The 20,452-nt window shown below is 51.1% G+C and overlaps 1 protein-coding gene across 6 annotated transcripts; it reads right to left on the reverse strand.

The window, feature by feature from the left end:
* Positions 1-1,953: 1,953 nt before the first annotated feature.
* Positions 1,954-18,433, reverse strand: MTG2 (mitochondrial ribosome associated GTPase 2). Of its 6 annotated transcripts, none has more exons than XM_082644619.1 (8): positions 18,236-18,432; positions 15,988-16,169; positions 8,464-8,672; positions 6,333-6,480; positions 5,205-5,320; positions 4,525-4,743; positions 4,209-4,347; positions 1,954-3,481 (listed from the first exon to the last, which is right to left on the reverse strand). In XM_082644619.1, exons 2-8 carry the CDS (start codon positions 15,995-15,997, stop codon positions 3,087-3,089), a joined length of 1,236 nt encoding a protein of 411 aa, XP_082500745.1. In that variant the 5' UTR covers positions 15,998-16,169; positions 18,236-18,432; the 3' UTR covers positions 1,954-3,086. The 6 variants fall into 6 exon arrangements, with proteins under 6 accessions (XP_082500745.1, XP_082500743.1, XP_082500746.1 ...); XM_082644617.1 differs by having other exon boundaries at positions 18,147-18,432; XM_082644620.1 differs by having other exon boundaries at positions 8,464-8,688; positions 18,147-18,432.
* Positions 18,434-20,452: the final 2,019 nt, after the last annotated feature.

The raw sequence follows: 20,452 nt of genomic DNA on the forward strand, positions 1-20,452 counted from the left end.
AGTTCTGTGCGTGCTTTCACTGCGGTCAAATACATCTAAAATTTGCCCTTTCCGCTATTTTAGCGCACAGCTCAGAGGCGTGGGGCACACTCATGCTGTCGTGCGGCCATCCCCACCACCCACCTCCGGAACTTTCTCGTTTTCCCAAACTGGAAGTCTACCCATCAAACACTCAGTGCGACTTCATCACGGCGCACGACACCGCCAGGCCCCTCGTGCTCCCTTGTGCTGCCCTTTTAGAGCCACAGCCATCTCCCCACCCCAGGCCGGCCCCGCTCCGACCATCTGAATGGAATCCACAGGCAGCCACGTGAAGCAGCCATCTGCTGCCCGTCGCTGGGCGGTGCTCTCCACTCTGTGGTCTTGGAACGTGTGCCCTGTCCATAAACATGCTGGCATGTATCCCCACACACGTGCATGTATTCACCCGAACTACGATCTGCCCGGCACGTCTGTTATGCCTCCGGTGCCGGCACTGTCCCGGCCCTGCGACGCAGCCCAGACCAGGAACCTCGTGGCGGTAGGGGCTGATGCGCAAGGCCAGGCCAGGGGGCCACGCGCCCGACAGCGGCTGGCAAGGCGCAGGGCAGGGCCCTTGCGGGTGGGGCTGTTTGATCAGGTGGTCAGAGGCCCGCAGCTGGGGGGCACTCATAGGGTGTCCGAGGAAGGGCATTTGCGTCACAGGGACCCCAGCAGCACAAAAGCCCGCTGTCCTGGAGGGTCCTCAGTGTAGCCAAGAAACAGCTGGAGCAGAGGACAGCAGGGGAGGGGGGTGGGCAGCAGGGGAGGGCAGGCCAGGTCAGGCCTGGCAAGGGCTGGGGCTTTGCTGGAGGGAGAGGGCGGCCCAGATGGGGTGGAGGAAGGACCCGTGCATACAGGGATCATGGCACCTGGGCCGCCGTGCGGGGAGACGAAGGGGCCTGAGCAGGGTATTAAAATAGAGTGCTGACCGGGTTGAGGGGCACCCTCAAATTCACAAGCACTGGGAACTTGCAATGTGACCTTATCTGGAAATAGGGTCTTTGCCAATGAATTAGAGAGTAAAGCGGGAGGGAGAGGAGACCAGGGAGGAGACGGCCACCCCGCCCCAGGAGGCCCTGCCAGGCGCTGAGCCCACCGCCTGCATGGGAACAGAGGGCCAAGGACACAGAGAAGAAATCTCAGGGAAAGGCTGGTGGCTGGAGCTTCTGGGAGATGAAACCAGTAGGGGAGGGACGACGCTGGGACAGAAACACCACGCAGAGGTAGAGAGAAAGCCAGGCAAGGAAACAACCCAGGGCTGTGCCAGCCCCCAGAGAACGAGGGCCCCACGGAGACGGTCAAGTGCCTGGCCCTACAGCCCACGCCCCACTGGCCTGACGCAGACCCAGGCCACCCGGTGCAGCCGTGGGGAGGGCACAGGGAGGGTGACATGAGAAAGCAAAGTCCCCATCCAGGGGCCAGAGGTCAACAGGTGGGGCCCCGGGCTGATCAAGGAAGCAAGAGTTGCTCAGACTTTGGAGCAGATCAGTCAGCGGGAACGGCCAGAAGAGGTGGCCCGGCTGAGGCTGAGCTGGGGGAGCGGGACACGGCTCTCGCTCGGCATCCACCCACCTGCTAAATAGTCTTCAAACTAAAAGAAACCTCAATCACCCAACATCAGCCCCCACGCACTCGCTCATTCCACAGATGGGTGCCGGTGCCCCCTTGGGGCCAGGTCCTGAGGCTGCTGGGGGCACAGTCGAGAACAGGACAGAGCCCCTGCCCTCTTGGGCACCCCTTCTGGGTCAGCCACGGGAGGCATCTTGAGTGTCTCCCCTCTGAAGAGCACACATGGTGGGCACCCAGAGAGCAAGATGAAAGGCCAGGGATAATTAACGCTGCTCTTCGCGGTGGCCTGAGAGGGCAAATACATGCAAAACCCACCTCTGGTTTCCAGAACACAAGGACCTCTGAAATTACAAGACATTAAAATAAAGCTTCAGGTAAAGGACTCTTGTTCTACTTTCACATTTGACGTGAGATCAAAACGGAATTGCTCCTGAAAGCTCAGGCGCTGGCTTATTATTCGAGGTTTGCCCAACCCCCACGTGTGGAAAAGACACTGGCCTAAGTGCACCCAGCGGCCCAGCTGCCTCGGGACCCTGAGGCCGATCCCCAAAGGGCCCCGGGTCCCTTCTTCACTCGTCCCTTGGGCCCTGAGGGACACATGAGATGCATCAGACTTTATTTGGGGGAAACAAAAGTTCTAGACCATTTTGCCGGATGAGCAGGCTAGGAGCAGCTGCACCGTCCTCACGGGGCACCTGCAGTCAGGGGACGCTGGGGCGAGGGCGCAGCTCCCATCGACGCCTAGAAGCACAAACCTGAGCCACTGGCTACCCTGGGGGACGGCGCTGCCATGCCCCGCCCGCAGTCCACAGTTAATAACCCGTTCGCGTGTACTAAGCGGGTCAGAAGCCGCGCGTCCCTGGGTCGGATGCTGGGAGCGTTCAGTCGTGAAGCCCGGCTCCCGAAGAGCACGGCACCGTCCGGGACAACCGGGCGGGTATCAACCTCACTGCTTCCCTCAGACGGCGGCATCTGAGAAGAGGATCGCACCTGCTCCTTCACCACTGGGCGCCTGCAAGTGCTTTCCCTCCCCCGGCCCTCGCGCAGCACACAGAGCATCCCCGCAAAACTGCGCTTGCGGGGCGTGTCGACAGCCATGGAATCGAGGGCCCACCTCTGCGACAGCTGCCACCACCCGAGGGTCAGCAGGCGACACTGGCTCCCATCCACTGTGTGCACTTGGCAGCATTTGGTGACGTCAGGCAGAGTGTGGTCCCTGCTAATCAGGGGCCAATTAACACAGACAAGCCCATCGTAGCACGTCAGTCGCACGCAGGGGGGCGCGGGAAGCACTGGGAACAGACCGGTGGATGCATGAGCATCCGCCGCCCCAAGGCCCTAGGCCTAGGGCAGGGGGGCGCATTGGTGGGGAGCCCTGGGCTGGCGGGAAGGCTGCTGCACCAAGGCCTCCGATTCTTCGGGGCTCCTTCCTCATCTCTGGTCACAGTCAGCCTGCCCGGGCACTGCCCACGCCACCTCCTGGCCTACCACCTCCGCTACCACCGGAGAGGCTGGCGGCCATGCTCCAGCTCCGCGGCCACGTGATCATCGTGCAGCTCCTTCAGACGCAGCAGCAGCTCCTCCAGGTTCTCCCCGGTGGCCGCCGACAGGGCGATGGCCTCTCGGCCTAGGCGGGCCTGCAGCTGGGGCAGCTGGGCTCTGGCCTGAGGGAGGTCGACCTTGTTTGCCACGACGGCATGGGGTCTCTCGGACAGGCCTTCCCTGTACTGTTCTAGCTCGTCCTTCAGGTCATCCAGCTGCGTCCACGGCTCCGGCACCGAGAGGTCCAGCACGAACAGGAGGAAGGGGCAGCGCTCTATGTGCCGCAGGAAGGCCAGGCCCAGGCCCCGGTTCCGGTGCGCCCCACGGACAATGCCCGGGATGTCAGCCACTGCGGAGGACAAGAGCAGGCGGTCCAGGAGGGGACCTGGGACCTCTGAGCTCTGACCCTCTCCTTCCAAGGAGCACCTTGCAAGTGAAGTCGTTCAGTTTACTGCCTCAGTGATGCATCGGGCCAATTGCCACCCGAGGCGTTTCGGCTTTCAGTTCTGCTAATGCTTTGAAATATGTGGTCGACAGGCATGATGACAGATCAGTCTAACAAGAACTACTTAACACAGTCCAGTCTTTCTGGCTTCAAAAATGATTCAAAAAAGGGGAAAACGGCTTCCTGTACCATATTAATAATTTGATTACCGATAGGAATGATAGAGTCTTCTGCAAATCTAAAGTGCTATACAAACCGCATCGCCAGCAGGCTTCCTATTTTTAATGGGTACGTTATCTTCTGGGAAAGGTTTTCTTCTCTCAAAATGGTACAGGGAAAGCTTTTAAAATCACATGTTGTCCACGTGACTGACGTTGCCGAGTTCCCCGAAGATGAAAGAGTAGAGGCGGTGAAAAGGAATAATCCTCTCAGGTTTGAAATTTAAACTCCAATTCCTGCACTGCCACCAACAGATGCCTGGGGGAGAGGGTGGGAAGCAAACCTAACACCTGATTCTGACAGAGAACTGCAGTTTTTAAATGAAGAAAACAACGCTAAGCGTAAGAGTCACATAAGCACTGCTCTGAATCCCATCGTCACCCTGACCCTCTGAGAGACCCTGGCGTCCTACCTGCTATTTGCTGGTGATCCTCGCAGTGAACGACCCCCACATGGGGGTTCAGGGTGGTGAACGGGTATGAGGCCACAGTGGGCCTTGCGTTGGAAATGGCCCGGAGAAGTGAGGATTTCCCTGCGTTGGGGAATCCGACCTGGAAGAGAGTGGGGACGCCCAAGGTCGGGGGTCTTGGGTCAGGAACCGGGGACGAGGGACAGCAGGGCTCCTGACAAAGCCAATAGGCTCTGATGGGAGAAAGTGGGCTGCCCGGCCGTCGCCCTCCTAGCGTGTCCCCCACCATCCTCCCGCCGGGGCTTCAGGTGACACCCACCAGCCCAGCGTGTGCCACCGTTTTGAGCTCCAGGAAGAGGACCCGCTCCTGACCCGGCTGTCCGGGGGTACAAGTCGTGGGCGCTCGGTTGCTGTTGGCCAGGAAAAAGCGGTTGCCTTTCCCGCCTGCCCCGCCCAGTGCTGCGATGAACTCATCACCCGGGTGCGAGAGGTCAGCCAGGACTTTGTTTCCCTCCTTCACCAAAGTGCCCACGGGGACCTGAAAAATAACAAGCGCTTATAGGGGCAGCATGAGAAGTGGGGCACAACTAAGCTCCACGGAGGGACAAAGGACCTGGGAAAGGGCCCAGTCCTAAAGGGCTTGAGAGGCTGACTGCACTGCAGGCAAACTGCATAAATGGCTTTTCCCAACAGCGTGCCTAAAGCATCAGGGTGAACAAAAGCATCTGGAAAATGAGAGTGATGCTGAGAGCACAAACTCTCCGCTCACAGGGAGGTGCCCGAGAGGGTGGGGGGGGCAGAGCGCGGGGCTGGAGACAGCGGGGGAGACCTGCGGGCCCCTCGCCGTAAATATAATCGTCTCACGACTTTCTCAACAGGTGACACATTCACACGGTATGAAATCAGCACAGAGTCCCAGTCCAGGGTTGCTTCGTGGAGGACGGGGCCCCTCTGGACCACTCGGCAGGACCTGGGAGCTTGATGGCCCAGATGGCCTACCCGGATGTAGAGGACGGCGCCGTTTCGTCCAAAGCAGTTCTTACTGCCGCCGGCTCCTCCATCAAAGCCCTGGTACTGAGACAGGACTGAGGACAGGGACTTGACTTGCCGGTCAACTGGAAGTCAGAGCAAGAAACGTCATCTCCCTCTGTGTCAAAGGCAGACCCATCTCATGTTGTTAAGTTTCTTTGGTTCAGATTAAGAACGTTAAGAATGCACCTGGGCTGGGACTTCCTTGGTGGCACAGTGGTTAAGAATCCACCTGCCAATGCAGGGGACATGGGTTCGAACCCTGGTCCGGGAAGATCCCACATGCTGTGGAGCATTAAGCCCGTGCGCCACAACTACTGAGCCTGCGCTCTAGAGCCCCTAAGCCACAACTACTGAGCCCATGCGCCACAACTACTGAAGCCCAGGTGCCTAGAGCCCGTGCTCCGCAACAAGAGAAGCCACCGCAATGAGAAGCCTGTGCACCACAACAAAGAGTAGCCCCCGCTTGCCGCAACTAGAGAAAACCCACGTGCAACCACAAAGACCCAACACTGCCAAAAATAAATAAATAAATAATAAAATAAAAATGAAAAAAAAATCTAAAGAATGCACCTGGGACCATGGAATAAAGTTGTGGCAAAAGTCGCTAAACTAGAAATGTGATTTTTTGAAAATTTTAATTTCTTATTTCTTTCAAAAAATACAATTTTCAAACAATTCAAAAATTACCCATAATGTCATCATCATCTTGAAAACAGCTGTACTTACTATGCTGTGAATTGTTACTGAGGGGACTAGTTTGCTAATATTTGTGCTCCATGTGTGTCAGGGCAATCAGTATCCTTTCAGCACTTGACTGAGATAGTAACAGATTTAACCCTCTGACAGACTGTACCGGAATGTTAGATTCCCTGACAGTGAACTGTCTTTGTGTTCCTGAAATAAAAAAAACCAAAACCATCAACATTGGTTTTGGGTGGATTATCTAAATGTGAACATCCACATAATTTAATAAAATGATGTCCACAGGCCAATTTCTGAATCCAACTTCCTGTTAGGATAAGAAGGTGAAAACTCCCCACCCCGGAGGCGCGCAAACACAGCGCGTTTCCCCGGGCCGCCCCTCGGGACACCTGCCTCTCAGGATGACGTGGCCGCCGTAGCCTCCGTCGCCACCATCGGGGCCTCCAAACTCCTTCCGGGGCTCACTGTGGAAGCAGCTCACCCCGTCACCTCCGCGTCCCCCTCGGACAAGCACTCGGCGATGGTCCACAAAATGCCTTTTCTGCAGAGAGCACACAGTGGCCTGTCGTTATTAACTCTGCGGTCCTCCCAAGGACCAAGCAGTCATTTGTAATGTACCTTTTCTACCCATGACAGTCTTTAAAATTAGAAGCTAATGATATTAATATTGCTAATCACTCCTAAGATGCAAATATAAGAAAGAGTTCCCACAAGTCACTGCTATTTGTAGGCAAATGTAAACCAACAACGCAGATGTAAAAAGTGCTCAGCGTGGAATACACACCCTAGTCGTGAACTCCATGCTAAAAACCTAAATAAAACGCAGTTTAGGAGGTACTCCTTAAATAAAGCGTCTTCCCAGCTTTTTCAAATAGAAACACGTTATTGAAATAACAGGTCTTTACTAATGGGGAGTTCTGCTCCTCAGGACAAGAGAATGAGAGTGACAGTCCCTGGGCTGTTATCAGGCTTCCAACTAAGAACAGAAGTCTTCTGTGGCTGACTGAACAGGGCTCCTTTTTTGTTCGTTTGTTTGTTTTTTGCAGTACGCGGGCCTCTCACTGCTGTGGCCTCTCCTGTTGCGGAGCACAGGCTCCGGACGCGCAGGCTCAGCGGCCATGGCTCACGGGCCCAGCTGCTCCGCGGCATGCGGGATCTTCCCGGACCCGGGCACAAACCCATGTCCCCTGCATCGGCAGGCGGACTCTCAACCACTGCGCCACCAGGGAAGCCCAGGGCTCCTTTTTTAAATGTGGTGATGCAGAGCCCTTACCTGAGAGCAAGTTTTTCTCTAGGTCCCTAAGGGAGACACAACCTACCTAAAGAATCAGAACTAACTAACCAGGTTAACATATATATATATATATTTTAACATTTATTTATTCGGCTGCGCCGGGTCTTAGTTGTGGCACACGGGATCTTTGTTGCGGCGTGAGGGATCTAGTTCCCTGACCAGGGATCAAAACTGAGGCCCTGCATTGGGAGCGCAGAGCTTTAACCCCTGGACCACCAGGGAAGTCCCCTAACCAGGTTAATATTTAATAAACGTTTGCTCACAGGACAAGATGTCCAGCTGCCCGAGGTGCCAGGGTACAGTGTTGAGGACGCCACTCCCAGCCCAGCCGTCCTGTCCCGAGGAGCCCACCTGCTCCCCACACACGCACACAGGCTGACGTGGCCGCCCACAAGGCCCTTCCATGGGGACCAGGGCATCTGCATTTCCATCCGCTACTCCATAAGCAGATCTTTTTTTAAAGGAAAATACAGAAATACTTTATGATGCTCTGGCACCACCACATGGAAAAACCATGAATTACTGTTTCAAAAACACAATGTACAATTTTGAACAGAATGGAAATCAACCCGATGGGAAAAAAGCACAACAAAGGAGCATCATACAGAAGATAAAACTTAAGAGTCAATGTTTACATTCTGGGGAGGAGACAAAACCATGTGAAAACTTGATATATCTGAGTGCACACGCTGACTGCCAAAGTAATTTTTCCACATGAAGTAGTTTGCCCTAATGAGCCTTAATTGGAACCCGCACTTAGGAGGAAACAAAGTGGATTATAAACATGTGTATTCTTGAATTTAATTAAAGATCATTCATGTTTTAAACAGGTTTTGGTAAACAGAATAAAAAAACTTGTAAGCCTTTGAGAACTATAAAACTAAAGGTGTATGTCCCGGTCCCCACCCCGCCATGCCATAAATGAAGAACTATTCACATGTACCTAAGAATATATATAGTACATATCTCAGACACACAGGCTAATGATACATAAGCCCCAGGCTCCCTCCTGGCGAAGGGAGCGAACACGGTCATCACTTCTGGTGCGCTGGGCACTGCCCTGGGTCCGCCGCAGTTTTAGGCCAGCCCAGTGTTTGGTACCCGCAGGCCTTCATCTCGCGTCCTCATTTCCAAGGATAAACGAAGACAAGACAACAAGAGCTCAAAACAACGCCCTGTGCCTTCAGAGGGGAAACGGCAGTCAAATTCCTTCAAGGTTAGAAGCCTCACCAGTTTTTTCTCTGAGAGCAGCTTCTTCCTGGGGGGTTCCTGGTGCTTGGTGAAGTCCGCACAGCTGACCGAGAGCAGCCTGGGAGACGCGTGCTGGGGAAGGAGCCACCCGGGCCTGGGAAACACTCGTGCCAATGGTGTCCAGCACCCCATGCCCTCCAACACCGGCCAGGATCTCGCTGAGAAAAGCCTCGAACGTATCATGGCTCCTTAACAAAAGGCAAACTGGCAAAATAAGACATCTGGTTTAAACCTGAACATGAAACCGAAACTAAAGAAGTGTGAGCATCTGGCACAGGAGAATGCTGGTGCGTGTTTCTGAAACAAATAAATGAACCAGTGAATGACTTTCTTACCTCGCTTACCACTTTCCACCCCGAGTCATGCCCTATTAGCCTATATGCTACTTGGAGGGAGTTCCCTGGCGGCCTAGCAGTTGGGACTCTGGGCTTTCACTGCCGGGGGTCCGGGTTCGATCCCTGGTCAGGGAACTGAGATCCCGCAAGCTGCACAGCGCAGCGAGAAAAGTCTCCTTAGCCTATATGCTACTTGGGGGAAAGATCTGTGTACAAAGGATTTAAATCATTAAATCCCTTGCAACTCTGGAATATACTCCCTATAGAATATCAAATACCTGCTAAATGAAAATATTAAAAAGGAAATCTCAGCCTCAAATCAAAATTTCTTAAAAATAAAAACACCCATTTACTCAGATGCTATGGTGTTACCCTGCACAGTTTAAAATGGTCCAACTGGAACACAGTGGGATATTCCCTATGGGTGCAGTGGGTAAGCCGCCAGACTCTGCACAAGGACCTCTGCCCCTTTTCCCCAGGGTGACCTAGGACAGTTCACTAATCTGACGACGGACCAGGCTGGGAGGGACAGGATGCACGACAGCAGTACCTGGCCCATATGAAAACTCAGTAAGCGTGAGCTACTTTTCATTAACTAAGAGCTGTTTACACCACTGCTCGTTCATTAAACAGCTCGTGACAAGTATATATCTTGCAGGTGCTGAGGGTCAACGCGGGGAGTCTCAGGCCCAGCCCTCTAGGAGACGACAGCGCCCCCCCTCCACTGTTCTGAACATCACCCACTTCCAATGTCGCCGCTTCCCAGGCACACATGTGCCACATAAAAGGAAACCACTGAGGCTTTCCTCCCATTGCTAAGTACGAACTAGACGTACAGAAGGGATATAAATGTACACGCACTATTTTAAAAATAATCATAAAGCAACCACGCGCACAGTGCAGCAGGCGAGGACACAGGGTACGCCTTTTCCACTGAAGCCCCTCCTGTGCCTCCCGCTCCACACCTCTTGCCCCTTCTGAAAAGGAAATACTTCCTTGGTGGGAGCTATTCCCTCTGCATGGCACCGAAAAGCTTTGCTTTTTGTTTGGAAACAATCAGGTATAGAAAAGTTCAAAGGAAAGTCCGTGAATCACCTAAGGGTGAGCGGCCGACCTGACACCCACCTCCCGGGACACGGCAGTGTGGCTCCCTGTGGACAGAGACCAGGCCACCAGCCACACCCAGACCCCCAGGTTTGGCTAACGGTCCCTATAGCGTCTCCCACAGCAAAGGGTCCAGCTCAGAACCACGAGCTGCGTTTTGCTGTCACGTCTCTGCAGCCCCTCCCTGACTCTCGTGCCCCTGACACCTCAAAGGTCACAGGGCAGCTGTTCTACAGCACGTCCCCGTTTTCCCTCTGACGGACGTCCCTTTGTGACGAGACGCGGGCAATGCACCTTTGGCAGGAATTTCACACGAGTCACGGGGCCTTGCTCACCCTGCACACGGAGCTCCAGCGCAGGGGGGCCCTGCCCAGCTTCCCTGCTGTCGGGGCGCCCCTCCCTCCCTGTGTAGTTAAGAGGACCTCGGGGGAGGTGGTCTGAGACTGTGCAAATCCCGATCCCCTAAACCACCCAGGTACTCGTTTCTAGGGGCTCGGGTTCCTGTTTTATTCAGTTAGCTACACTGTTACTATCATTTACTTCGATGCTCAAATTGTCTCTGGTTTGGGCAGTGGCAGCCCATCCCTTGGCTTTGGTGTCCTTCTGACACGTGCCCCTCAACCTGTGAGCACTCCCTGCTTCCTGGCACAAAATGTTCCAGGCTCACCGGGTACTTTCCCTGGTTGACCCTGAAATCAGCCTTTACTCCAAGGAGCCCTGGCTCTTTTAGTGGAGAATGCTATTTAGAAGGCCACCTGTGTGCTAGGGGTGCTCAGGGGTCCTGGGGTGGTGCTGCTCGTGGGTCCCCTCCGTGGACAGAGCAGACGAAGGTAAACGCATCCACACACAACACTCACATCTGTAGTCACTGCTACACCGATCCACCCGGTTTTGGAGCAGCATCTTTTGGAAACCATGGGTTCACACCTATAATCCCGATTCCAATTCAACACCACAAGGTTCTAATTTTCTCCTCCTGTCTTTGCAAGTCCATCCTCTGACTGTCAGAGTCCTGGCTCCGTTACCCTCAGTATGTTTACTCACCCCACCTCGACAGTAACCAAACCCTCACCTCCTGACGTAGGTGCTCTCCCCTTCCACTGGGCCGCCCCTCCATGGGGACACCCTCCTCCTGTTATCTTCCTGTTAATGTATTCTCCTAAATACACCTTTATTTCGGAATGATTTTAGATTTACAGAAAAGGTGATATTCCCATATACATCTTATCCAGTTTCCCCTAATATTAGCATCTTACATGACCAGGGTACACTTGTCAAAACTAAGAAACTAACCCTGCTATGTTATTATTAATTAAACTCAGGATGGCATTTGGATTTCACGTTTCCCCATGAATATCCTTTTTCTGTTCCCGGATCCCACACTGCATTAAGCCCTCTTAAAAGATATTTTTTAAGTGCTAAAAGAAAAAAAGCCCCACCAAGCATTATTACACAGCCCGTGAAAATATCCTTCAGGGAGGGAAGTGAAGTAAGACATGCTGGGTGGTGGGAGACACTGTCTCCACAAGCAGTACCCCAGAAAGAAAATGACGCCACAGGGAAACCCCAACCCTTAGGAACGAGGAGAGAGCAACAGAGATGGTAAGTATAAAAGAGTATTTTGGGGGGACTTTCCTGGTGGCGCAGTGGTTAAGAATCCACCTGCCAGTGCAGGGGACACGGGATCAATCCCTGGTCCGGGACAATCCCACATGCCGTGGAGCAACTAAGCCTGTGTGCCACAACTACTGAGCCCATGCACCACAGCTACTGAAGCCCGCGCGCCTAGAGCCTGTGCTCCACAACCAGAGAAGCCACAGCAATGAGAAGCCCATGCACCACAATGAAGAGTAGCCCCCGCTCGCCGCAACTAGAGAAAAGCCCGCATGCAGCAACGAAGACCCCACGCAGCCAATAAATAAATAAGTGAATAAAAGTACCTATCCTTTAAAAAAAAAAAAAGACTATTTTTTTCCTTATAAGAGTTTTAAAATATGTATGACTGTAGAAAGAAAATTATAACACTGTCCAGTGGGTTTCCCATGCATACAGAGGTGATTGCAAGGTTTCCACATTTCTGTGAAGTGGCACAAGTCTTAAGTCTAAGTGGATCATGAAAGGTTAGGTATGTGCATTGTAATCTCCGGAGCAACCACTAAAATGTATTTCAGAGATATATCCAAAGGCCAATAAGTAGATGAAATGGAATGCTAAAAGCCTTTCCGATAACTCAAAAGAAAGGGGACAGAGAATAAAGAAGAGGGACAAAGGGAAAACAAATAATAAAATGGTACCCTAGGGCTTCCCTGGTGGCGCAGTGGTTGAAAGTCCGCCTGCCGATGCAGGGGATACGGGTTCGTGCCCCGGTCCGGGAGGATTCCACGTGCCGCGGAGCGGCTGGGCCCGTGAGCCATGGCCACTGAGCCTGCGCGTCCGGAGCCTGTGCTCCGCAACGGGAGAGGCCACAACAGTGAGAGGCCCGCATACCACAAAAAAAAAAAAAAAAAAAAAAAAATTGGTACCCTAAACCTAACCATACACGTAACTCAGACAAAACAGACTTTCAGAAAAAGAGCATTACCTGAGATGAACAAAGGCATCTGATAATGACAAATGGAATTAGTCATCAGGAAGGCCTAACAATTAAAAATGTGCATGATAGGGTTTCCCTGGTGGCGCAATGGTTGAAAGTCCACCGGCCGATGCAGGGGACACGGGTTCGTGCCCCGGTCCGGGAGGATCCCACGTGCCACGGAGTGGCTGGGCCCGTGAGCCATGACTGCTGAGCCTGCGCATCCGGAGCCTGTGCTCCGCAACGGGAGAGGCCACAGCAGTGAGAAGCCCGCGTACCACAAAAAAAAAAAAAAAAAAAAAAATGTGCGTGAGCCTAATAACAGATGCAAAATACAGACAGCAAAGTTGGACAGAATTAAAGGGAGAAACAGACCATTCCACAATGATAGCAAAAAATTTTAACAACACTCTCTCAAGAAGTGATGAAATGAGTAGTTGAAAAAGGAAACAATCAAAAACAGTAAAGACATAGAAAATCTGAACAGTGCTATCAACAATATGGACTAATTGACATTTATACAACAGTACATCCAACAACTGGAGAATATACGTTATCTGTAGCTTCATGTGAAACATTCACTAAGACAGACCTCACCACAGGTCATAAGAGGAGTCTCAATAAATTTAAAAGGAGCGGGGACTTCCCTGGCAGCCCAGTGGTTAAGACTTTTTTGCCTTCCAATGCAGGGGGTGCAGGTCTGATCCCTGGTTGGGGAGCTAAGATCCCACATGCCTGGCAGCCAAAAAACCAAAACATAAAACAGAAACAATATTGTAACAAAATTCAATAGACTTTAAAAATGGTCCACATCAAAAAAATTTTTTTTTCTTTTAATAAATAAACAAATTTAAAAGGATAGAAATCATATCAAGTGTATTCTCTAAACACAACAGAATTGAAGTCAATAAATATAAAATACCTAGGAAAACCCTAACTATCTGGAAATTAAACAACACTCTTCTAAATAATCCAATAGGCAAAAGAAGAAATCAAAAAATATTTTGAACTGAATGAAGGTATGACATACCAAAATTCATGGGATGCAGCTAACGTAGTGCTTAGAGGGGAACTTTTAGCTCTAAATGCTTCTATTAGTAAAGAGAAGAAAGGTCTACATAGGGGGTCACCTTGGAAACCAGTACCACACAAACCAATCTGGCTTACTTTGAATGACTAGCTTTTTTATATACTGTAACTCTTTAATTGCAAACATTTCTCCCTATCCTGTTCTTGGTGGCATTAGAGAATTTGATTTCCTCTCTAGAGTTGGAGAAGAAAGCAATAATTTTCTGCTTTAGATACAATAATACTAGCATTCTAATTTCAGTCTTTCCACTTAATTTTTTATTTTATTTTATTTTATTTTTATTTTTTTTGCGGTACGCGGGCCTCTCACTGTTGTGGCCTCTCCCGTTGCGGAGCACAGGCTCTGGATGCACAGGCTCAGCGGCCATGGCTCACGGGCCCAGCCACTCCGCGGCATGTGGGATCTTCCTGGACCGGGGCACGAACCCGTGTCCCCTGCGTCGGCAGGCGGACTCTCAACCACTGCGCCACCAGGGAAGCCCTCCACTTAATTTTTTAATAAACAATGTATTAACTTCCTTCTGTATGTGCTTTCAACTGTGTTGAACTGTATTATTTTTTTCTTTTCTAATTCTAGAGTTTCTAATTTTTAACCTTCTAGGCTTCATCCTTCCTAAATATACTTTAAATTATTAATTTAAAAAAAAAGAGAGAAGAAAGATCTAAAATCAGTGACTTAAGGTTTCAAATCAAGAAACCAGAAAGAGGGGACTTCCCTGGTGGTCCAGTGGCTAAGACTCCATGCTCCCAATGCAGGAGGCCCGGGTTCCATTCCTGGTCAGGGAACTAGATCCCACATGCCACAACTAAGAGTTTGCATGCCACAACTAAAGATCCCGGATGCTGCTACTAAGATTCGGCACAGCCAAATAAATTCGTTAAGTATTAAAAAAAAAAAGAAAAAAAGAAACCAGAGAGAAGAGCAAAGTAAATGGAAAGAAGGAAATGATAAAGAGCAGAAATAAATGAAACTGAAAACTGACAACTGAAAAACTACCACAGCTTAAAAACTAGCTCATTGAAAAGATAAACAGAACTGACAAACCAATAGCTAGACTGATAAGAAAAGTAGAGAACACAAATCACCAATGTCAGGGTTATCAATACAAACCTTACAGGCATTGAAAGGGTAAAAGAACACCATGAACAACCTTTTGCCAACATATTCAACAACTTATGTGAAATGGACAAATTTCTTGAAAAACACAACTACCAAATAAACCCAAGAAAAACAGAAAATCCCAACAGCCCTGTATCTACTAAAGAAGTTGAATTTGTTATAAAAGAACATTCCCAGAAAGAAGACTCCAGACTCAGACTGTTTTACTGGTAAATTCTATCAAACATTCAAGGAAGAAATAACAGCAATCTTACAAAAACTTTTTCAGAAAATACAGGAAGTGAGATCACTACCCAACTCATTTACTGAGGGCAGCGAGAGCCCAGTACCAAAACCTGACATTACGAAAAAAGAAAATGACAGCCCAACACCCTTCACGAATAAGAAGTGAAGAATCCTTAACAAAGCACCCAACTGAGCCCAGCAGTAGAGAAAGGATCCCACACCAGGACCAAGCAGGGTGATCTCTGGAGCCCCAGGCTTCACCAACAGTCAGACCCAGTCACCCAGCTCACGGTGACAACGACATACACCTGACAAAAGTCAGTACCCACTCATGATTAGGAAAATGAAAGGACACAGCAAACTAGGAACAGAAGGGAACATCTTCAGCCTGATCAAAGGCATCTACAGAAGGCCTACAGCTAACACCACACTGACAGGAGAAAGACAGAACTGTCACCCTTTGAGACAGAGAAAACAAGGGTGCCCATGTTCAACACGTCGGTGGAACACTGTCTTTTAGACACTGCAATAAAGAATTAAAAAATAAAAAAGAAGAGGTAAAACTGCAGAAAATATGACTGTCTCCACAGCAAATTCCAGTGAAATCTATAAAACAAAGGTTAGAATATACAAAGAAACAAAGTTTTTGTTTTTTATAAATTTATAAATTTAATTAATTTATTTTTGGCTGCGCTGGACCTTCGATGCTGCGCACAGGCTTTCTCTAGCTGTGGCGAGAGGGGGCCGCTCCTCGTTGCAGTGCGCAGGAAGAAGCAAGGTTATTGGTTACAAGGTTAATGTGCAAAAGCCAACTGTGTTCTTCTACACTAGCAGCAAACTATAAAATGAAATTAAGACAACAATCCCATTTATAGTGACACCAATTACAAAAGCATCTAGAAATAAGTTTAACAATAAACATTTAAGATCTCTACCTCACTACTGGCAAGATACTGTTCTAAGTGTTTTCCAGGGATTAATGCATTTAGCTCTCATAACAGCCCTGTAAAGAAAGTACAGATGAGGACACTGAGGCAAAGAGAGGTGAAGTGACTTACCCAAGGTCATAGATCTCTCAGATGGGAGGAGTGGGAGTGGAGTGTGAAAGCAGGTTGTCAAGGGGCAAAAACAACCACCTGATCATCAAAGAAGCACACCCACAGCTAAGTCTGTTGGAGAGCTACGCCATCCGTCCCGGCCGGGTTGAAAACCAAGCTTCTGGGCCCTGGTAACACGAAACCTGAAAGCGATCAATCAGAGGTGACGATTGGAAAGCCAACCAGAGACCTGAACTCCGAATCTTGCCTAACGTGGAGTACTCCTCCTTTTTACCTTTTCAGTGTGTTTGGAAAAATCTGCTGAATGCATGCCGTGGCTCTCCCTAGCCACGTGAACAAGTTCACTTTGGTTTCACATGACTATTTGGTCTTTGCTTTCCTTCTAATGCTTCACCTGCTCTGGCCAATAGCCCCGTGTGGCTATTAAGTTTAAAGACTTTTTTTTTTTTTTTTTTTTTTTGCGTTATGCGGGCCTCTCACCGTTGTGGCCTCTACCATTGCGGAGCACAGGCTCCAGACGAGCAGGCTCAACGGCCATGGCTCACGGGCCCCGATGCTCCGCGGCATGTGGGTTCTTCGCAGATCGGGGCACGAACCCATGTCTCCTGCATCGGCAGGCGGACTCTCAACCACTGCGCCACCAGGGAAGCCCGGCTATTAAGTTTAAATTAACTAAAAAAATTTTAAACGTAAAAATTCAGTCCCTCAGTCACACAAGCCACATTCAAGTGCTCACAGCCACATGTGGCCAGTGGGTACCACAATGGCCAGCACCCATGGGCACATTTCCACCATTACAGAAAGTTCTACTGGACAGCGCTGGTCTATATTGTGCAATGGGAACTCAGATTCCTCCTCGGAGCATCCCTTTTCCTGGGCCCAGCAGAGCAGAGTACAAAAGGCGGGACGGTGGTGAAAGCTGAGGGCCCAGAGTCAATCAGACTTCATGATCACAGGGTGGGGGCTTTTAAAAATGCTGGGAAGGCGCTCAATACACGGCAAGGGCTCCACTTTGTCCTGTAAAGCGTTAAGATCAGTTCTACTGGCCCATACATGTTATTATCTGCCAGGAGCCTCTAAGATCCTCCCACGGAAACTTTAAATTTTATTCCATGGGAATTCCCCGGTGGTCCAGTGGTCAGGACTCTGCGCTGTCACTGCCGAGGGCCCAGGTTCAATCCCTGGTCAGGGAACTAAGATCCCCCAAGCTGCTCGGCCACAAACAAACAAACAGAAATCCCTTACAACCACCCTACGAGGAGTAACAGTGCGTGCTGGGTTTTTCCATCTGCTTTTCTAGACCCCTTTTCCACCCTGCTGCGTTTCAGAAGCCTACCCTGCATGACTACCTTGCCGTGGGGCGGAGAGTGCAGGGAGGAGCAGGAGGGCTGGATCCTGACTGAAGGTCGACTTCCAGCCAAGGAAGCCCCGTCTACACTGCTCTCTGCTGGTCCCGGTCACTGGCCCTCCCCTTACCCTGCGGGTGTCCAGGAGCAGCAGCGGCTCCACTGTTACTAGTGCCTGATACAAACACTAACTCTGCTGTTTCCCTGCACACTCCGCCTTAAACGGGGCCTTTACAAACCCTCCTTAAAGCATCCTGAAGTGATGGTGCCGTAACTTCTGACCCTTACGTTTTTTATGCCGTTTTGTTTTGTCTACCACGCTGCCTGGCATGCGGGGTCTCAGCTCCCCGACCGGGCATCGAACGGTGCCCCCTGCAGTGGAAGCGCGGAGTCTTGACGGCTGGACCGCCAGGGAAGAAGCCCCTTTACGCCCGCTCTAAAGCAGCGGAGGCTGAGACTCAGAGAGGCTCTCGCGTGCCCAACAGTGTCCTCGCTGCCTGTATTTCACAGCAGGGTTCTTCAAATCAGGGATGTGTACGCGACCACCATGCAAGGGAACCGAGGCAAGGGTCATTTTAAAAGAATCAGTTTTGCGCTCCTTAACTGTGGACACGTTTTCTCTGCTAAAGCGTATCTGCCTGGGAACCGACTTGCGTTGAAAAGCGTGATCTCCTTTCCGCTCGTGTCGTGAGAAGGGCCCTCTACAGAAGGAAGCCCCCTCCAGGGAAGTGGCCCGAAGGACACGCCTCCCTCCTCCCGACAGGCCCGCGAGCAGGACAGACCCCGGTGTCCACAGCGGCGCGGACGGCGTACCCGGTGCCGGCCCAGCCCGCCCAGAGCGCCCTCGCAGGAGGACGCCGCTCCTGTGGGACCAAGTGTTTCTCACGCGCGCGCACGCTCACGCTGTTCGGTGCAACCGCGCGCCACAGCAGGTACAGAGCAACGTCCGGGAGGAAGCGTTTCACACTCAGGACCTCGGCCCGACGGCGTCTCCGGGCCACCCGAGCGCGCCCACGCGCGCTGAGGAGAAGCCGGAAGCCCGGGCCGGGGACCCGAGAGCGCCCCCGGCCGCTATTCGCACTCACCACTTGAGACGGCACGCCACTTCCGGGGCTGGCTCCAGGGGCCACTTCCGGGGCGGGCCCCGCCTGCGCAGGCTCCTCCCCGCGCATGTGCGGCGCGGGGCGGGGTTGGGAGGGGAAAAACGGAGCTGCTCGCGTCTGCGCAGAGGCGAGCGGGGTCTCCGGCGTGTGGAGCGGGGGCGCCTCGGAACCCGGGGGACCCGGGGACGCAGGGACCCCGGGCCCGGTAGCCGTCTCCCCGCCGGGGCTTCCGGTTCCCAATCACCTCACGGAAACTCAGTCTCCAGGACGGTTCTCGAAGAGCCAGTTTATTAATTACAACAAAGGTATAAACAACTTAGACGCCAAAGTCCGGCTGAGGAGAGAAACGGACGGGTGAGGATGGTTGTCCGGGAACGGGCTGTGCTCACGGACGAGACGGCGTGATCTGATCGGGGCCGGGAAGTCACACGGAAACGCCCTCCTCTCGGTCCGAGTGTGAGCGGCCGCCCTGCACGGACCGCCGAGGCCCGGCTGCGGGCGCGCGAGGGATGCTCGGGCCGGGGGCGGCGGGGCCCGCCGGCGGCCTGGGCGCTGTCGGCACCTCCGGGGGCCGCGCCGGGGCCTCGGCCGTGGCAACTCGGCGGCACCGACCGCACCGCGCGAGCGACTCTCGGGCCTAAGCGTCTGCAGACATGGGTGTTGCGGAAGAGGAGACACGAAACAGTGAACGAAAACGAGTTGCTGGCGTCACTCCGCACCATATTACACAAACACGGACAGCACGTGAAAGCAGCGTCGTGTTATTAAATATATGGACACCGACAGTCGGGGGTAAGTTAGGAGAGAGATGTACAAACTGCTTCACAGAGTGCTGTTAGAGAGATACAACATTCAAGCCGTTCTTAATGTAAGACATTTCAGGTGGAAGTTTCGGGACACGCGTTGCTAAGTGTCCTTTTCCTTCACAAAGTACGAATACAGCACTTAACACACGCACACGCACACACACTCACGCACACACACGCACACACGCGGCATATTCCCAGATTGGCGAGGAATAAAAATAAACTACGTTCACAGGTCTCTGAAATGGTTCACATTTTCAACGGGAAAAGTGAATCCCGGACTGAGTTTGCAAATTAGTTCTATGACAGTTGTCAGGACAGAACAGGACGAAGGCAAGGGCAATGACTCCCTAAATGAAATGACTGATGTCTGCGTCACTCAGCAGTTACGGACTCGCATCTCAATACTGTAATACAGAGGTGTGTTTTCAAGCCCTTACCAGCGTTAAGGGTTTCTGAAAACCCGTATGTCTACAACATAAACACGGGAGATTCTGTCTCCGCAGAGGAGGGGAGAAGGTCCTAGAACAGGACTCCTACTCGACCCGCCCTTTCTTTTCTCTGAGCCTTAGTGCTTCATCTGTAAAACAGCAACAAGTCATTGCCACCATATTCCCAGTGTGGACTGTAGGAATTCATTCCAGCAAAAACACATCGAAAACGTCTTATAAACTTGTAAAGTATTCAATTCTCGATAAAGAACTACTTTAAATTTAAAACTTAATAAAACATCACCTTCAGTAGACCTGATCTATGAAGAATTGGATATATTTTTATTTTCTTGGTTGTCTTGGAAATATGTCAGCATTTGTCCAAAGATGTTTTTAAAGGGGTCATAATAAATATGGATATTGTTATCCAGGTAAGGGTTGATAAAATGTCCCTACGACTTATTAGTGAAATGTAGAATTTTTCCTTTGACCTGGCTTTTCCACATGAGCTGTCTTTAATGTCTGCACAGAATTTAAATGGCATTTAATGTCCTAGGAATGTAAAAATTACTCGTTTCTCTCCATAAGAGCTTTCCTTCTCATTGGGAGGAACACAGTAGAATCAGTGGTGTTCTTTTTAAAAATAAGATGTGAATTTCAGATATCCCTAAAAGAAAAGGAACGCTTGCTTGGAGATCTGAATAAGTAGGTCCTGGAAGAAGCAGTATAAAATAAACAACTTGGCAACAGTTTGGAAAATTTGGTGTCAATATTTTAAA

The sequence above is a fragment of the Mesoplodon mirus genome, assembly GCF_964341445.2.
Source record: "Mesoplodon mirus genome assembly, chromosome: 15".
NCBI lineage: Eukaryota > Metazoa > Chordata > Mammalia > Artiodactyla > Ziphiidae > Mesoplodon > Mesoplodon mirus.

Excerpts from the sequence above, each read along its gene's own strand:
- MTG2 (XM_082644619.1), bottom strand. Across the intron at positions 6,481-8,463 it reads TGCTCTCAGAGAAAAAACTG|AAAAGGCATTTTGTGGACCA; the intron begins GTGAGGCTTCTA and ends TGCTCTCTGCAG. Across the intron at positions 4,744-5,204 it reads GCGCCGTCCTCTACATCCGG|GTCCCCGTGGGCACTTTGGT; the intron begins GTAGGCCATCTG and ends GTTATTTTTCAG.